At 32.6% G+C, this 19954-nt stretch overlaps 2 protein-coding genes and 1 pseudogene across 2 annotated transcripts; all 3 read left to right on the top strand.

The window, feature by feature from the left end:
- Positions 1-2527: 2527 nt before the first annotated feature.
- Positions 2528-3215, top strand: LOC125216944 (ethylene-responsive transcription factor ERF091). The gene has a single exon (XM_048118737.1). It carries the CDS (start codon positions 2560-2562, stop codon positions 3178-3180), a length of 621 nt encoding a protein of 206 aa, XP_047974694.1. The 5' UTR covers positions 2528-2559; the 3' UTR covers positions 3181-3215.
- A 2135-nt stretch (positions 3216-5350) lies between these two features.
- LOC125216945 lies at positions 5351-6867 on the top strand (annotated as a pseudogene).
- Positions 6868-16251: 9384 nt separating this feature from the next.
- On the top strand, positions 16252-18304 carry LOC125216297 (WUSCHEL-related homeobox 9-like). Its single transcript, XM_048117975.1, has 5 exons — positions 16252-16276; positions 16436-16707; positions 16785-17405; positions 17730-17949; positions 18025-18304. Coding segments are annotated over exons 2-5 (960 nt in total). The 5' UTR covers positions 16252-16276; positions 16436-16589; the 3' UTR covers positions 18026-18304.
- The last annotated feature ends 1650 nt before the right edge of the window (positions 18305-19954 follow it).

The raw sequence follows: 19954 nt of genomic DNA on the forward strand, positions 1-19954 counted from the left end.
CAGCCGCAATAAAAACAATTCAAAATATACTACATTTACGGAATTAAAATTACGATTAAAATACGGAATTAAATTTAGACACGCGTACGGGAAAATTCATTAATTGCATTTAAAAAAGTTACATAGATTAAAAAAAAGTACATGCATAATAAAGAAAAAAAACTATCGTCGTGCAGTCCTCCGTGCCCACATCTCTTCAATTATATCCTTTTGTAGTTGAATATGAGCCAGTAGTACTATTTATCATCAAAACAAAGTCATTTTGATAGATTTAATTATCACTTGAGATATAATTTTATCACATAAAATTTTATCTGGCTAAAATGCTAAACTGTAGAAAACTAGTAACAAGATTGACTAAGTCCTTCAGTTAAACGAATAAATTAAGGAAGGTCCACACTCGTTGAAATGACTCCACACCATTAGAAATAAAATTTAAAAATCTCAGTGAAATGGTCCCATTTCATTTAAATGCAACGGCTATACTTTATGTGCAACATCCATCCATTTTTTGTAGTTCATAATTTCTACCTACTTTTGTTTCCATTATTATTTCGGAAATACCGTTTTTTTGAATCTATTCCTAGCTCCAGAACATTCATCGTTTTATCTTTCAATTTTATCATTCTTTTTTTTTTATGGTGCAAGAACATAAGGTGTAATTAATTTTCAATCATAATGTATGTTACTTCAATTCAAATGTAGAGATAAATACGACAGCGGAAAACAGCTGGAATGCTTACCATTTATGTGATTTTATTTTGTTCTTGAAAAAGGCTGATTAGTTTTATTGGCTAAATAAATTAAGGCAACTGTCCGCTGTCGAGGGATTGTTTATGTCATGTCTTCAAGTTGAACTAATCAATTATAATTTATAATACTAGTATAATACCATAATATCTTGTTTATTATAATTTATAAAATACGCAGATCTTTATAAATTAAAAGTGTGTAAATATTAATAAGTGGGATTTTGCATATCATCTCTCAGATTGCATAACTAATAAAAGGTTAATTATAACTAATTTTAATATTTTTGTATCAAACCACGAATTACGTACTATAGTTATAAAATTGATACATTAATATAATAATGTGTCACATCTTATTCATGCTACATATACTAAACTGGCCAATATTTTAGATTCATGATTTAGAATCTAGGATTTTTTAAAGAATGAGTTTTAGGCAAGCTTAAATTAATATAACCCAAAATTAAGTGAATTAAAATCCGTTGAAATTTAAACACGGTTTCTTGGCGTGAACATGACTCAATCACTGGAGTCTTGATTGCGTAGGATTTTTAGATTTTGCTTCAGAAATAAATATGATTACCACATTTCTTATGCTCCTTCTCAAATTCTAAATTTTTTTCATAAAAATCTCTTTAACCTGATAAAAACTTGAGTATTAATTTGATTCTGATCATGTTGGTTATAAGTTTTTGTGACTTTTCAAAATGTACAAAATACTTGCGTCAAATAATCCGGTGGGAGCTGGTTATATTAAAATCCAAACTCATAATTCGTGATATTAAGTATAATTAATACTACTATCTATAAGCGTGTGATCTGTATTTAAATAAATTAATGTCCACCAAGAACCGTGTGCAGTAATTCTATATGTATCATGAAATGCTTAGAGTATCTCCATTCCCCGAGAAAAGGATTTTGTCAATATCTATATAAATGATCTTTCCCCCGCGTTCAGCTATAGCAAGAGCCCCCGAATCTAGAGCTGCTTGTCGTTCCAACCCAGTTCCGATAATGCATTTCTCGGACCGAGAAAGCCAGCACGGTTTCGGTTCGAAAATATTTGAACTTAAAACCGAACCACGGTTCAAAAATCGACGGTTTTCGTTCGGATAAATTCTCACGGTTTCGGTTTGTAACCGTAACCGGCGGTTATGGTTTTAGTTTTAACCGCTGGTTGCTTGGTTCGGTAAACCTTGGGCAGGTCTAGGTTTTACTATTAACTTTTTCTGTGTCCGCCCTGGGACTGCAAAGATATATAGCGATTAGAATTTTACACCGGTCAGCAACATTACCAGTTTTTAAATTATGTGTGAACACGGGCAAATGCATGTATATTCGTGGGATTGACTTTTGATATTTCTCCTAGCTACTTTTTCCTCATCACACAATCTATAATCTTAACAATTAAGCAAATGGATCGTCCAGTTAATTGTTAGCTAATAAAAACCAAGCAGCAGCACGTCACCCCGTGCACCTTTTTCAATTTATAACATCCTAGCTACATATATGAAAAATAAGTACTTAACATCAAAATATTGCTTCTTCACCAAACAATCCTCCTAAATGTTTACTATACATCGAATGTTCCAAGTAATTAATCACACGCAGACTTGTCATACTAGATTATCTAAAACTTCAGAATCATCCTAGAAATTTGCTACCAATAACTTGCAACACAAGTTTCTTACTCTTCCCGAGGTGGATAAAAGTCATATACATATATATATATATAACCACAGCTGTTGTATCATAAAGGATCATATTTTTTTTTCAAAGTCCGAAATCGTAGATTAAACTATTAACTATGGGAGCGGAGAGTGAATCATCTGAAGCAATTCTCGAAAATGTATGGGCGAATTTCGTGGCGAAGAAAGGTGAAGACGATGACGTATCAACCTCAAAGGCGTGGGAAGGTTTGCCTAGCCTCGAGAGAGATGGATCGATGCAGATGTTGGAGAGGCTTCCGAGTTTAGGCAGATGGATATCGATGGGAGCCGAAGCGTGGGACCACTTTCTACAAGAAATCACTCCTCCCACCGAAGAACTAAATGGCTGCGCTGCTGCCAAGACCGAGGCCACAGCGGTGGAGGCCAGGAAGCATTACAGAGGAGTGAGGAGGCGGCCATGGGGAAAGTACGCGGCGGAGATAAGGGATTCGACGAAGAAAGGGGCGAGGGTTTGGCTGGGGACGTTTGAGACGGCGGAGGAAGCAGCGTTGGCGTATGATAAGGCGGCTTTGCGAATTAGAGGTCCCAAAACTCGTCTCAATTTCCCTCTCCAGACCGTGAAAAGGGCAGCACATGACGAAGAAGGCGAACAGCCTTTGCACAAGAGATCAAGAGGGGTTGATTATGATCATGATCATGTTTTAGAATTAGAGGATCTTGGGAATGACTATTTGGAGAGTTTGTACTGCTCACTATGAGAAATATACTACTTATTATATAATTCATTCAATTGCAACATACATGGAATTAGTTTTGTGTTTTTGGTATCTTCAATTATAGTAATTATTCATGTATATACAATAGTAACTTGTCTAGTCTATAACGATTGTTTTGGATTTGTCGATACTCGATATATAGTCCACGTAATTCCACAAATTAAGTGAAATTTTATCGAATTTATATTATATGATCCCAAGTGTACGTGGTGTTAGTAGTGTACCTATACAAAAATACCACCATCCACAAAAAATAGAGCACAATTAACATTTTTGATCGTCCAAAAAAAATAGAGCACATTCATTTATGAAAAGTTTTCAACAAATAATAACCATACACATCATTCCAGTAACACTACTTCTCACTTACTTTTTCTCCTTCGCTCTTATTTTTTCTCTTTTCTCTTATTTTATCAATTTTATATTAAAACTCGTGTCATACACAAATTATTCTATTTTTTTGTGGACGGATGGAGTAATACATTGTCCATGTGTTTCGGAATGTACATCATTTTCAAGTAAAATCATGTTTCAATAGTTATATAGTAGTACTCCATCCGTTCCTTCATAGTTGAGTCATTTTTTCATTTCGAAAAGTTCCACCATAATTGAGTCATTTCCATATATAGTAACTTTTTTCTCTTTCTTACTTTAATCTCTTTTACTTTATTCCCTCTACTTTATTCACTTTTTACTTTATTCTCTCTACTTTTTTCTCTTTCTTACTTTTTTATCTATTTATTTAACACACTCAACATTCATTTCTTAAACCCCATGCCGAAAAGTTCCGCCTCAACTATGAGGGAACGGAGGGAGTATATTAATATAATCGATTAATATATAAGAGTTGATTACTAGGGAAAAGACCCAATGACACCAAAAAGTTGCAATTTCTCGGTTCCATAACGTTCTATGCCCGTCATTAAATGCAATATTTGAATAGAATTTATCTAAAAAGTACTCCTATATAGTTATTTAATATTTTAAATTCTAATTAATATTTATTACAAATCGAACTTAAAAAAGTACAAGCCCAAATTATAAATAATAAAATCCTAACATCAATTATTTTTATTAAAAACCCCCGGATATGATGAGTTTTAATAAAAGAAACTATAATTGCCAATGACGATGAAATAATCATATCCTGGGATTTATGCAACAAATAGGGCCTTAGAAAGTAAAGACGACACGTTAAAATATGGGCTTGGTTTCTATATGGGCCGGCTTCAGAGCTCAGGTATATCAACAATGCCCTTTTATAGTAGCGGGTGGCAAACAATCATCAAAATTTGAGGTATCATCAAAAAAAGATAGTAGTAGTCTGTAATCTTAATATAGTGGAATTTCAATATGAAAAATCTAAAAAATGAGATATTCAATAGTGATAGAAGATGGCGACATTTTTCCATCATTAGAGTATGAACTATGAAGCAAATTTGCTAACCAAAAAGGGTGTAGCAGGTGGGGCCCCAACGCTGGAAGGAGAAGACGCGTATAGCTAGCTAGCTCAGTGCATCCACACCGCGCCCACGCAGATTTCGAATTTTTTTTTTTTTTTTAAGTTTTTGTTTTATGTTTCTTTTTGTGTTTTTAATTCTCTTTTTTTTTTTTACAATTGAAAATATATTTTTGTGATTTCCTGGTAGACATGCTGATGCAAGTACTTTTTTTTATATATTTTTAAAAATACAAAATAACTAAATTTCCAATAACCTCTATAGGTTCCTTCACCAATCACATTTCTAATTCATCCCCTAAAATTCTTACATCCTTCTTCATTTGTAGTATAAAGTAGAGAATTATGACGTGTGAGGTTCACAAAATAGTGATACAAAATGTGTGATAAAATAGGAAATATAAATTGATTAAGAAAGAATGAGGGATAAAATAAATTAATCTAACAATGACAGATTAAGGTATTTTTTATATGCTATTAGTAAATTTTATTGTATGAAGTGATCTATTAAAGTAGATGACTTATCGAAATGAGATAGACAGGCTTGATAACTCACAATTAAGAATTCATACATTTTTGTTGAGAAATGATCATAATGATGGCAAATTAGTTATAGACTAAGCAACCTTCTCTATTTTTGATCACCTTCTCTCTTTTCTCATTTGTTTTTTCTCCATCGCTTGTTCATCACTTAATCAACCAACTCTCACCACTAATTCCATTGCACCCAATCCTCTCCATCCTTAAACTCAAAGATACCTATAATTGTCCACTAACAAATCATCATACATTTCAATCTCAATTTGTAATCTCAGATCAAACCGAGTGTGATATATAAACAAGAACATGTTAGATGCATAAGCAACCTAAAACAAAAGAAAAATGAGTACGGCTAAGTTCATCAAGTGTGTGACCGTGGGCGACGGCGCCGTCGGGAAGACTTGCATGCTCATTTCTTACACTAGCAATACTTTCCCAACGGTAATACATCCACAAACTTAGATATTAATAGCTCTAAACCATAATATTGTTTTCGTCGCGTCGCAGGATTATGTTCCAACGGTGTTCGACAACTTCAGCGCCAACGTCGTCGTCGATGGAAACACAGTCAACATTGGCCTCTGGGATACCGCAGGTTTTGATGCTTATTTAATTATTTACAATATTGGTTGAATGAAGCTTAGTGATGAAATTTGATAACATGTTACTTGATTTGATGAAATAGGGCAAGAAGATTACAACAGGCTGCGGCCTCTAAGTTATAGAGGAGCTGATGTGTTTATACTTGCATTTTCTCTCATCAGCAAAGCTAGCTATGAGAACATTTACAAGAAAGTTGGACATTTTTCTTCATTTCTATCATTATTATGTTTTTCCAGTGTGTGATGATTTTGTGTTGATCACAGTGGATTCCAGAGTTAAGGCACTATTCTCCAACTATGCCGATTGTGCTTGTGGAACCAAAATGGGTAAGATATAAATCTGACCTTTCGAAATGAGTGTTGGACTCTTTCAGACATTTCAACAAACATGTAATCTGCATACTTGAATTGGACCACCAGATTTGAGAGAGGATAAGCAATTTCTAATCGACCATCCAGCTGCTCATCCTATAACAAATGCGCAGGTATAACAAAAGTTATTTCCATATTTTCATTTCTTCAAATTTGACATTTCTTGAATTTTTAAACAGGGAGAAGAATTGAAGAAGATGATCGGAGCAGTAGCTTATATAGAGTGTAGTGCAAAAACTCAACAGGTAACTAATTAAATATTTAGAATTTATTATCATTTTTATGTAGTAATATAACTTAATTATTAAAATTGATAAATTAAAATCTATAAGTACAATTTTTAATTCCAATATTTGCAGGTATATTATTTATAATATATTTTACTATTTGTATGACAAATATTATGAATTAATTAATTTAGGAAGATTCTTAATAATCATTTTTTCATTGTTGCAGAACGTGAAAGCTGTATTTGACACAGCAATAAAAGTGGTTTTGCGACCACCGAAAATCAAGAAAAAGGCCGGAATATTCAGAAGATGCAATATTCTTTGAATTAATTCTGTACTTGATTCACTATATTTGTTTTTTTTTAATTTTTATTGGCGAATTAAGACATTAGCAATATATTTAGTCCATTTTCTTCATAAAAAAAAAAGTGGCCACAAGGCCCACAAGTGCAACGAATTTTTTCTATCAAATGGAGTACCTACTATTTTTGTCCATTAATTCCATCACACATAAAAATATGCCTTTTCTTTGAGTAACAATAAAATTGGTTGATCGTGCCTTGTGGTCAAATTAAATAAAAAATACTAGTTGGTTTAAAAATTATGTCGCAACTTACCTATCTCTTTGAAGTAGACATGTTATGTTACAAATATTCTAGTCAATAGGTATATTTGTTAAGGAACTGATTACAATGGTTTATAACTAACATTTGTTATTACCAATATATACATATAATTGATGACAGTTAATCAAACACTCACAAGATTCTTAAAATTCTTAGATTTTCTATAAATTATATGGGCATCTGATCCCAGTTCCTGCATATTATTAAAAACCATCGGAATAGTATATGTATTGGTGCATCTCAATTTCCTAGTAATTAGAAAAATATTATTAAGGTCTAATAAAGGGAAATCCGTGTTTTGCGGATCATGGCAGGTCATTAATTTCCTAAATAAATATTGGAAGTATGAATTCCAAAGAACGAGAGGATAAAGTGAATCTGGAGTCCACTAAATACTTATACAATATAATTAAAATTAGGACGACAAAAATTATCGTAGAAAATTTAGGAGAGAAGTGATGACAATAAAAAGTGGCACTAACAAGAAACGTCTAAAACTTTGGAGGGAAAATTGGATATGAAAAGGTAAATTAGAGTACTAAATTTACCCACGATCCGTTACAAAAGGGATACAGCTTCTTAAATTTTAAAAATTGTGGTATGAAATCATTAATGTTGTTTTGAAGTTTGCAGCTCGACCCAATTAGCAACCAATGCTTTTTCGGTCTTGGACTCGTTCCATGAATTGAAACTAGTCAAATTTTATTCCCATTTTCTTGTTTTTATTAAGATTCGCTTTTCAAGATTTAAATTTGATATTTGAGCATGTAGAAATATGTATATTGCATCTTCACCAATAAAAATAATTATTTTAATAGATGATATGATTTTTAATATATAAATCATTGTAATAAAAGAGATGTAAAAAATATTTAAAATATTCTTAATAGAAAACAAAATTCGCGTCACTACGAATAGAAGTTTACTATATATACAATTACATTTGGAATAGTGATAGTAATTTTTATTTTTTTTCTTCATGGTACTCCTTTCTTTCATGAATAATTGTCTCATTTCTGAATAGCTCGAGTTTTAAGAAACTGTTTGACTTTGTAAAAGAAAGTGGTAGAAAAAGTAGCGAAATATACGTCCAACTTTTATATATTGATTTTATAATAAAATGTGAGTGATGTGGAGTTCACGTGCGAAATATAATAAAATGAGATATTTATTAGCGGACAGACAAAATAGAAAAAATATAATAATTACTGGCGGATGGAGGAAGTAATATTTTTATTGAAGAACAAAATTCAAAAAGATAGAATAATATATTACCTCCTATCTTACAAGTCTAATTTGACAAAAAAAATATTTAAAACTCTCCGTCCACAGATAAGTAGACTAGTTTTCCATTTTGGACGTCTTCCAAAATTAGAAAAAGTCTAAATAAAGAAAGTTTTAAACAAAACACACACTACTAATAATGTCACAATCCACTAATATTATTTCCACTATCTTTTTCTCACTCTCTCTTACTCTTTCATATCTCTTTCTAACTTTACTAATTCCGCATTAAAACTCTTATCGTACAATTTTGTTAACTTTTAAAGGACGGACGGAGTATTAACTAAGCATATTGTTGAGTTGAAAAAGGGGATTCGCATTCATCATGTGGATATTATACTAATTATAATAAACATAAAAATATGAAGTGAACATTTGATGTCTGAAAATGCATTTTGCACCTTTTAAATCCTTATATTTTTAAAAAAAAATTATCACCTATTTATGGAAATGTAAACTATTACATGTGGTCTTTTTTTACCCCTAAGCTTGAAAGGACACAAATTGTTTACCTTTTATCTCCTCTGACAAATTATGTTATTGACTTGTGACACGTTGATAACTTTCTTAAATTGTTAACTATGATAACTTATCAACATAGTGTATTAAAAATGCTAATAGGATGACATTAAAATGTCAACATAAATTTAGTTAATATTTTAATACACTGTGTTGACATTGATATTTAAAATGTCAACACGTTATATTAAATGTCAACGCAAATTTGTGTTGGCATTTTAATGTGATTTGTGTTAACATTTTAATGTGATTGTGTTGACATTTTAATGCACTGCATTGATTAGTTAGCAAGTTAAGAAATATTAGCATCATAACGCAATTATAGTAATTTGAAAATTTAACACAGTTACTTATAGAGTTAAATAAAAGTATGAACATTTGGTTCGACACAAGTTTAATGCATAATTGGAAAAGTAAGAGTGAGAGAGAGAGAGAAAGAGAGAGTTTTTAGAGTATTGTTAGTGGAGAATGAGTCTCTCCTCATTAGAGAGAAATGAGTTTTGAAATTAGAAAGTTCACACTTTTCAGAGACGGAATAAAAAGGAAATAGTTCATATTTTTCAGAGACGAAGGGAGTATATAAATATTGATACATGAAAAATATTTTATTTATAATAAATCTATCTATAACATAAATATTTTCTATCCAATTATGTATGCAAAAATATGATTAATGTAAAGATATATATTCTCAATTAAAATAATAAAGTAGCAAATGTGATATGTGTACCCTTTAAAGCGTTGTGGTAAAAAAAAATATCTAAAATGATATTTTGCATTTTTCAAAGACTTATAGCGATATTATTTCAAATTCAGGAACTTAAAAGGTGGTGCATTCTGCAGACCAATTTTGGAATGCATTCTCTAATATATATGGATCATGAATGAAATATTATTTTATTGTGCTAATTTTCATAAAGTAGATTGGTTTTATACTCGACTCAATTTATATATGAAAAGTTATACTAGTAAATAATATTTAATCAAAGACACGAATCATTCATAAATATAAGTGGGTTTGACATCATAGAATTGGAGACTTAAATTGAAAATGGAATCTTCAATTTTAAATTCATTGTTTAATATTGAGAACGTTTGGATTTTAAATTATGTTCCAATTCTCCATTCATTAATTTAAACTTTATAGTACTATTTCTAAATGTAAATAGTTGGAAGAATTCTTCCTTCCTTCTCCTAAGCACTCTGCACAATGATCCCCGGACAATACATTTATACATCTATAAAAGCACTTACTGATCCACACAAAAATGCAATACTTGTCATAATGAAATACATCTAAGGCTAAATTGAAAATCCAATCAATTGATCTTTTATTTTCTTATTACTGTTTATCTTATGAGCGTTCTTATAGTGAGATAGATACAAATTCTTTTGCTTTGTAATCTAGTGACAAATGATTAAGTTTTGATTTCGTTTTATACAATTCATAAAGATCAATTTTAACTAACTAAATATTATTTTTTCAAACAAATATGGAGTGTTAGATATAAATGAAAAAAAAATCATTTAAAAGTGTATGTCAAATTATAGTTAATTTTTTACTTATAAAATATATGTTCGATTTAATTTGGCATGGAAAGATTTTGGTCATTAACTTAGAAACACTTCATTCACTTCTAAAAAATATTTACGACAACTCATATATATACATTCTTTTTGGATTGTTGAATCTTCTAGTGTTTTCTTTTTTATTCAATATATCTATATATCTATATATTTATATAGATATAGATATTGGGATGTATTCATATATTTTTCCCATATTTTGTTCTTTTTCCTTTTTAATCTTGTCCATCCATTTGCAAGATCTAATGGCCCAAAATAGGGTCTGATTAATTAAATTATATTCATTAAAATAATCGAAAAGGGTCTTATTGTCTTTCACATTTAATTTAGTTATGGTAAGTAGCTTGATTTTCTCCATCAAAATATTTCAGACTTTATTTTCTAATAGGGCCTGCTGTATTGTATTTCACGATTTATGTAATGTACGAATATCAGTGTATAATGCATTCATTCTTTTCCGTAATCTACGATTTATGGCATATAATGACTATAAATTCTTATATGCATGTTGTTTTGTTTTTATGTGTAGTGTTCGTTATACCAGAATGTTCTCCACAATTGAAGCTTAATTTGCACAAGTTCATAAAACTTGAAATTGTTCACAACTAACTAACCAACAAGTCTGATATTATCACTTCCAACATTAAGCTATCAAAACAAAAAAAAAAAGAAAAAAAAACAGTGTTCCAATCCCAAAAAACATCATATCCATAAAGTATCAATACGATCACTCCCCATACTTCTCCACCCCATACATCCTATCCACTCTTTACGGGATGTACTGGTCTCTGCTTTGTCCTCCGATAATCTATGCCGAAGCTTCTGGGCTAATACAATTAGAATTACATCATCTACTGCTTCATCAAAATCAACGCGACGCTGCTTACTTGCTGACCAAAAAAAAGAAAGAGACATGTATTCCATGAGTTTTCTGTAATGAACAAAATTTTGCACATTAATGTTAACAAATGAGTAAATAATGTATAAAAATCAATTTATCCGATGCATAGATAGTCACCTTTTCTCAATAATGTAAAATGTCTACTATCTAATGCATAATATCAGCATAATAATGCATAATATGAACTGAATAATGCAAATATTTACTGTTACAAATTGGGTAACTAATACAAAGATTCAAACTTAGAAATAGTACAGTTTAGCTTATACTTAAAAACGTACACACCATTACTTAATAATGTACATTTTCAACTAAATAATGCATATTATTAACCAAATAATGTACATATTTGAAACTGTTTCAATGTAACCAATGTACATATTATTATCCGTAAACACAATGAACAAATAATGTTTATTTTCAACCAAATAATGCAACATATGTGCATAATAATGTGACAACAAAGGACAACACTTCAAGCAACAATTGAACAGAGATATAATAAACTTATAATGCTAATAATAATGATACAAATGCACAAAAAAAACTGAATAATGCACCAAAATGGAAGACAAGAAACTTGCAGAGTGTTAAAATGGCGCAACATTCTCACCTTCGGACTGCGTCGGCTGACTTTTGTATGGGCGACCTCTTTTCGACATCCCAACGCTAACAAACACAACAACAACAGAAACCATTTTAGATTTTACACAGAACGATAGCTCATTCGTCTACGGAACCAACAAACATATAACCTATACCCAAACCTAAAGCAAAATCGACAAATTCAGGACGAATTCAACCCAAAAAACTAACATCAAACCAAATACAATTCAGAAACCAACAATAAACATCCAAATATTCATAACCCATCTTCTAATGCTCACAGTTCCACATTTTTTCAAAGAAATCAAACTAAAAATCGCGACTTTATAAGCTTACCCTTTATGAAAATCGGAGATGAATTGTTGTCCGACGGTGCCCGCGAACTAAAATCGGAACTTTGAGACTCGCAATCGTCCACTCACGGTCGATTTTCACAGTGAGAATCGAATGGGAGACTAGTTGTCGGCGGCGGCTAGGGTTTGAATGGGTTTGAAAAGGGAGAGAAGTTGTTTTGATCGTGGTTTGACGTGATAGAATGAGAGAGAGTAAGAAGTTGGAAGGTCTATGAAAAGCCCGCTTAATTATCGGACCTTCCGTTTTGAAACGTTTCCAGACATTACATTTTTACTATTATAACCTCATAATGCACAGAATACTACTCATAATGCAATACGGGATTAAATTCATAAATCTAATCTTGACCGTCCACTACTCTAATCTAATGAAAGTGATTAAGAAGGAAATAGTATCTTAAAGGTTAAAAGGAGCTTAACGCTCCCCTATAGATATTTACTATAAATATCTATATACTTTGTACTGCATAATTCTAGATTACTATAGTAGTATATGCATACTTGTATTACATAATATCTAGATGTTTCTAGTATAAATTATTTGTAATTACAATACAATTAAGATTTTAGAATTGAATTAAAATATCCAATTACATAAAATTGCAACTACAGCACATTAATTACATGTTCATTTTACAAACCAAACCGTAAATGTCTACAAGGGAATGCAAGATAGATAGATCGATAGAAACCGAAGATTGAAGAATGACAAGTTCTGGCTCTTAATTCCCAAAACAATTAAACAAAAATGGATTGATCCTTGTTTGTCGCTCACAATAATTTCAGTGCCACAGCTTAACTGTGATCAAGTTAATGTGCATTTGGTGTTTGAACAGATGAACAAATACTATAGTATTAAATTAAAGAAGCCAATATTTTTCTGAGTTGCATGTGCACCAATTTCACTAGACCTGTTCAGCATTTACTAACACCACGTTTGCATTTAGTGAAGGCTGTTGCCGCATTATGCGCTTGCAACACACCATTTTATCTTACTCCAATAATCCAAATCAATTCTAAATACCAATATGCAATATTCATTAAACATAGCCATCTTCTTATACATTTCTGTGTTTTTTTTACTTTAAATTATGTAGATGGCTATGCATTTGGATACATTTTTTATAAGTTGCCATTCTAGTTTTTGGACAATTATTAATATCCATTAGATGGAAATTTGGATTGATCATCCATCAGTCCATAGAAGAAGAGGAGAGGATTGAATATTAATGAAGGATAAGATGCATAGTCAATTTGTTGCATTAAAAAGGGGTAGGGAGGGAGGGACATAGGCACCATAGGCACTAGCTTACCATATATACAGACACAAGAACAAAAGTAAATCTTTTTCACAAGTTAATGTTACTACAATGCAATAATATTATTATTACATAAAACCACACTTGAATTTAAGAGAGAGAGAGAGAAAGGGGGTATGGTATGGAATTATTTGGAGTCTATTTTTGTAGGAGACAAATTGAAAGAATAGGAAGAAGCAAGCGTTATGAAAGAGGAAAAAAAGTATTAATTGAATATACATGAATGTCTACATTAACATTATTGAACTGCAGTTCTGCACACGTTCAATTCGATGTAGAGGAGTTTGAATGAGTAATTGATTTTGAAAAAGAAAAAATGAAGAAGGAAGAAGAAGAAGAGAGAAGTGGGTAAGTATTGTACAATTGCAGCGATGATGGGTATGTGATGGGATTGTGCGTTTTGCTCCTTTTCCATGACACTTCCTTGTCCATCTCCATTCCCAGAATCTGCCACCTTTTTGACCCAAACTATATTTCTCACTTTTTTAGTTATTTTTGTTTGAATTTTCTACTCCATCAATGGGCTCCATCTCAACTGAATCATTTTAATGGTGCACAAGATCTTCCACCAAATTTATTTGATGCGCGCGCGCATGTCCTATGTTTTTTTCTCTATGTACAAATTGCTTTTGTTTGATTATTTATAGCTACATGAAAACTATATAGGCCGATTCAAATAATTCGATTTTGTGGGAAATTGACTATATTTAAATTTTTGAGAATGGCTTAATTTGGGCTATAGTTAGTGGTTATTAACCACTTACAAAATGAAAATTGGTTAATGATTTCATTGTTAAAATATTAAAGATATTTGACGAAACATAACTCAATTGGTAGGAAATTTTTCCTTTCTCTAATGGGAATGTGTAACATTTTGGACTAATAAAGAATGGGTGAAAAGCTGTCTCAATGTGAGATAACTTTGTCGATAGTTTTTTAGAGGCTTGACTTTCTTCTGACCAACTTATGATGACTAATTTTTAGTATTTTAGTTTTTGTTTTGGTTTGTTTTGTTTTTTATCTTTGTAGTTTGAATGAAGTTCGTGATTGCTTTCATTCCCATGCATTTCATTGACTAATTTTTTTATTTAAGTCAAATTTCAATATATCTTTAACATTGTAGTTTTTCTGCCCTGAGCAAGAAATGTTAAAACTTAAAATTACTTATATTTTTATTTTGCTCTTCATACCTAAACACTAAACAGCATATATACCTAAAACAAAAAATAATATAGTATGCAGATAATGCATCAAAGTAACAATGAAATACAAAAATACAGAATCTGCATAAGATTAAGGTTAAATTGAATGTCGGAAGTAGACGGACACCAAATTGACCAAACAATTACTACCCTTAACTTTAACAGTTTCACTTTCATTGGGAATTGCAAAGTGCAAAATAACCATCAAAGTATGCAAACAAATATCTGGAAATTCAAACGCACACACATTCACATATCTTCTCTACAAAATCCAACCAATCACTATTGGATCATCCAAAAAGTAAAAAAGCCCTTCCAACTTTCTTTGTCAAGTTATAATTTTTGCCTCTATCCATGCACCTCCCCTTGAGTCAATATACGCAATTATTGCATTCAATTCCAACTAATAACCAATTAAAACAACAAAATATATCCTCTAGATTACGCCAATGCAAGTTAATGAAAACATAATATTAGCGATATTCATTGCATATAGGGAAAGTGTAACAGTATATCCAATAGTATTTAGTACATAATATTACATGATATCAGTCTTAATTTTCATATAAATCATTCGTAACCCAATAATCTAATTCCAATTTTGCATAACTGTTTTAAAATTAGTCTGTACATTGAAATTATTAATCTGTTTTAATTGTGCAACGAATCAAAATTTTGGCTCTAATATTGTTTAATACTCCATATATCATACAACAAATGAGCTTATTTGTATAATTGTTTTTCATTGCAAACATGACGTCGTATTGGTTGATGTCCGATAATACTACCATTTAAATAAGACACGAAACTATATTAGCACATAAATTTTAATTGATTGCAAAATAGAACAAAATTCAATAATTTACAACAAGTACTTAAAACTAATACGCGCCCGTATAGAATCAGAATTGATCGAAAATATAAAATTTAAAATACTCCACAAATTACCCCTTTACTTATCTATATGTCTCTCTTTTTCGACCACCGATCCCCAAAACCCTATATGACTACTGCTTTGACTTTTCAAGGTCCTCAGATATCTTAATTAATTGATGTCCTCCCACCAACAACCTCATAATATACTTACAATACATGTAATCTTACTTGCACCATTGAATTATTCATGTATTTATTTTCATAAAAAATCTACCTCAAAATATAATTACAGGCCTCCATTGAAAGCTGCACACACCCACACATATGTACAAGATATATATAATCCGAAACAAAGAGACAAAGTGATCAGACACAGCCCATCTCCCCTCTCTCTCTCATATATGTGTGTGTTGTTTGCAGTTGAATATCATCAGTTCTGCTGCAACACAACACCCCCTCCCACCCTCGTGCATTTAGGGCTCTCTCTCTCTTGTTGAAGATTCCAATATAAGCCCCAGCATGTGCTTCTTTCAATGTTCTCTTTGCATGAGTAAACAACAAGTATTCTATTAGATTTTAATGCATTTTCGTATGGTAAAAGGGTATGGGCTTGTACTCCCTTTTTATTTAATTCCCTTCCCTTTTTGCTTCTTTTCTTTGCAGGTTATTCTTGTTGCGGTTTTGTCATTTTTAATTTTTCATTTCTTTTCTTTATTTATTATATTGACCATTGGTATTTAATGCTGTGGAAGTGATCGCAGGAGGAGTAGGTGATAGATACCAAAATCATTTCAACCAGGCTATAAGAAGAGATGTTGTGTTAGAAGTTACTACAACACTCTCACTCAAACTCTAGCACCACTTTAATTCCAATCCCTTCTCTCTCCAAAACCTTCACTTTCCTCTCCTCCAATCATGGCTTCATCAAACCGACACTGGCCTAGCATGTTCAAATCCAAACCCCCTCATCTCCAATGGCAGCATGACATCAACTCCTCCCTACTTTCTTCCAACAAAACCCCCTATGCACAAGGTATATACATTCTCACCTAATTACTAATTCACTATACACAAATTCAAAATCCTAATTGTTCAATTTTTTTGTAGTAGGGCACGCCTGCGAGGAGAGAACTCCGGAGCCAAAGCCGCGGTGGAACCCTCGGCCCGAGCAAATCCGGATTCTGGAAGGCATCTTCAACTCGGGGATGGTGAATCCTCCCCGAGATGAGATACGCAGAATTAGGGCTCAATTGCAGGAATACGGCCAAGTCGGAGACGCCAACGTCTTCTACTGGTTCCAGAACCGCAAATCAAGGAGCAAGCACAAGCAGCGCCACCTCCAAACCACCTCCAAGCCTCAGCCACCCGCTCCATCTCCCCCTCCTTCCTCCTCCTCCTCCGACAAGTCTTCAAGCGAGAAATCCATCTCCGTCTGCCCTTCCTCCGTCATTGACCTCCTCAACTCGCCAACCGCTTCCGTCAACCAACCGTTCCTCCATTCCCCGGCCGAATTCCTCGCCGAGCCCTTCTACTTTCCGGTGCAGCACGCGCAAGAGCTTTGCTTCCCTGTGGCGGATCAGACCCCCAATTTTCTCCTCAGCGAGCTCATGCTAATGACCAAGAAACGCGAAGACGAAGAGAAGATGCATCAACAGCTCAGCTTCACGAACAACACCGTCGTCCCTCCATCTCTCTGTGTCCCTTCTCCCAGCACCCATCATCTTCTTCAAGGTATAGAATTTAATTTAATTTAATTTCAATTTAGGGTTTGTTGATGTCAATTGACAATTCGCAACACAAGTCATTCATGGAAGTGATTGATATGGTAAACACTCTTTTTGGCATGAGTAGGAAGGACAATAATGTCACAAATGGAAAGGGACAAGGATAGATTTGTCTTTACCCCAACGTCTGCATGGACTTGTTTGTTTATGCATTGCTTTTCCCCCACACTAACTCTAATAACAAAAAAAAAAAAAACTTGTATTTAATGATGATGAAGTAGATGAAAGAACACACGACGAGGTGACGGTGATTTGATGTGTGACGGTGCAGGTGTGGAACAATGCGGCCCCACCAAATCCACCGTGTTCATCAACGACGTCTGCTTCGAGATCGGAGCCGGCCCGTTCAACGTCCGCGAGGCGTTTGGCGATGACGCCACGCTCTTCCACTCGTCCGGGCAGCCCGTGCTGACGGACGAGTGGGGTCTCACTCTCCACCCCCTCCATCACGGCGCATTCTACTATCTCCTCCGCCCCTTCCTCAAAATTTGGTAAGTACTAATTCCCAATTTTACCCCTAATTTATCATCTAATGTGAAATTTATGTATTGTGGTATGTGACACAGATTTGGAAGCAACTGAGGAAGGGTGGTAGATGGGAGTTTCTAGATTTGTAAGGTTTTATCATTTTCTTCATAATGGAACCTACTGTTGGATCATCAATGTTGGGAACAATCTCTCTACATGTTTTTAGGAACCAAACTGTTTGTTGTTTTTATTTATGTGTGTCTTTTCAAATCAAAGTAACTCAAATGGGACAATGTTTGAGTACTTGCTCAAGAATGTCTTCACTCTCTTGATCATGTGTTGGTATTTGGATATAAATATAAAACCTGATTTGCTGTAGGCCAGGAGTTTGAACTATATATATCAATAGTGATTCAACTGTTTTAGCATGCATTTGTGTTGTCATTCAAAGCTAGTTTAGTTTGCTTGCTGTCAGTTGTCAACACTGTATTGTTAACTCTAGTCTCCAGTACTCAATTGTTCTTCTTTTTTTCCCCTTCAAAGAATTATGAATTGCTAATTAGTATTTACAACTGGATGGTAGTGGAATGTGTATATAATTAAATTGTGTAAAATTGAAGCAAACTTAATTGGAGCACTACTTGTTTGGAAAAATGGATGGTTTTGAAGCAAGGAGGAGGAACATGGTGGAAATAAAAGAAATGCTACTAGAAGTGTGTTAAAATTAGTAGGGTAGGGGTTGAGTGGTGCAGAATGATTACGTGCAATGGTGTCATAGCAACAGTGATTTTGCACTCACAGATACGAAAAAAGCGAATACATTTGTGTGATTGATTGAGGGTTTGAGTTTGATACATCAATGAGAACTGCAAAAATTCCTTTTTCTCTTATCTACGTCAGTTGCAGTTGTTGGGTTTGAAAATTTATCTATGCCGACCTAAAATAAGGTCCCCAAAATAAATAAGTACTGGTTTATTTATTACTCCCTCCGTCCCCCATTAGCAGTCACAGTTTGACCGGACACGGGTTTTAAGAAATGTAAAGAAAAGTTGGTTGAAAAAGTTAGTGGAATGTGAGACCCACTTTTTTATATTGATTTTATAATAAAATGTGAATGAAGTGAGTTAGTGGAATGTGAGACCTACTACCATTATGGTAAAAATGAAGTGTGACTCTTAATTGGGGACGGACCGAAATGGAAAAGTATGACTCTTAATCGGGGACGGAGGGAGTAGTATGAACATAATTTGAAATTAAGACTAGCGATTAAAACATTATCAGGATTTTGCCAAAAAAAAACCATAATCAGGACCTCTTAGATTTTTTAATTTTCTTTCTTTCTTACTAGTATATAGTAGTACTATTTTATTTGCAAAATGGTGTATAGTTATATCTTACTTAAATGCATATTAGAAATTTGAAAAATACGAAGTTAATCAAAATAGTACTAGTACATATAAAGTTAAGTACATTATTAAAATTTGAAAAAAAATGATTGAGATGTGAAAATAGGGGTTTGGATCCCATGGTTGGCTAATAGCATAGCAGGGGCTGCTATTTCACTCATAGTATTATTTAATATTTAAATTGTAATATTAAAATGTTAACATCTTATATTATAAAAAAATTTGAGAATTTGTCGATATTTCTGATTCAATCTTCTTGACGTTCCTATATTTTCTACGGTGTGTACATAATAGCATGGTGACTATTGTGCACAATAGGGGATCCTTGCCCGTGAAAATAGTTGTATAAAAGCAGAGTATATATAAGAAGGGATTAAAAAAGACAAGAATAGTTGGTTTCCGCCTCAAAGAGAAGAACAAACATTTAAAAAGAAAATAAAAAATCAATTATTGATTGAAAATATAAAAAAAAACTATATAACAACTATATTTAAGTTGTCTTTTTTAGGTAAAATAATTACTCCCTCCGTTCCATAGAAATTGACCATATTTCCTTTTTCATCCGTCTGATAGAAATAGTCCATATCGATTTATCGAATCCTTTTTCTCTTTCTTTTTTCTT

Source organism: Salvia hispanica, chromosome 3 (assembly GCF_023119035.1).
Source record: "Salvia hispanica cultivar TCC Black 2014 chromosome 3, UniMelb_Shisp_WGS_1.0, whole genome shotgun sequence".
In the NCBI taxonomy this organism is placed as follows: domain Eukaryota; kingdom Viridiplantae; phylum Streptophyta; class Magnoliopsida; order Lamiales; family Lamiaceae; genus Salvia; species Salvia hispanica.

Bases quoted from the DNA above. Each gene is read 5' to 3' on its own strand.
- LOC125216944 (XM_048118737.1), top strand. From the start codon at position 2,560: ATGGGAGCGGAGAGTGAATCATCTGAAGCAATTCTCGAAAATGTATGG.
- LOC125216297 (XM_048117975.1), top strand. From the start codon at position 16,590: ATGGCTTCATCAAACCGACACTGGCCTAGCATGTTCAAATCCAAACCC. The intron at 16,708-16,784 runs GTATATACATTC...TTTTTGTAGTAG, and splicing joins CAAAACCCCCTATGCACAAG to GGCACGCCTGCGAGGAGAGA. The intron at 17,406-17,729 runs GTATAGAATTTA...GTGACGGTGCAG, and splicing joins CACCCATCATCTTCTTCAAG to GTGTGGAACAATGCGGCCCC.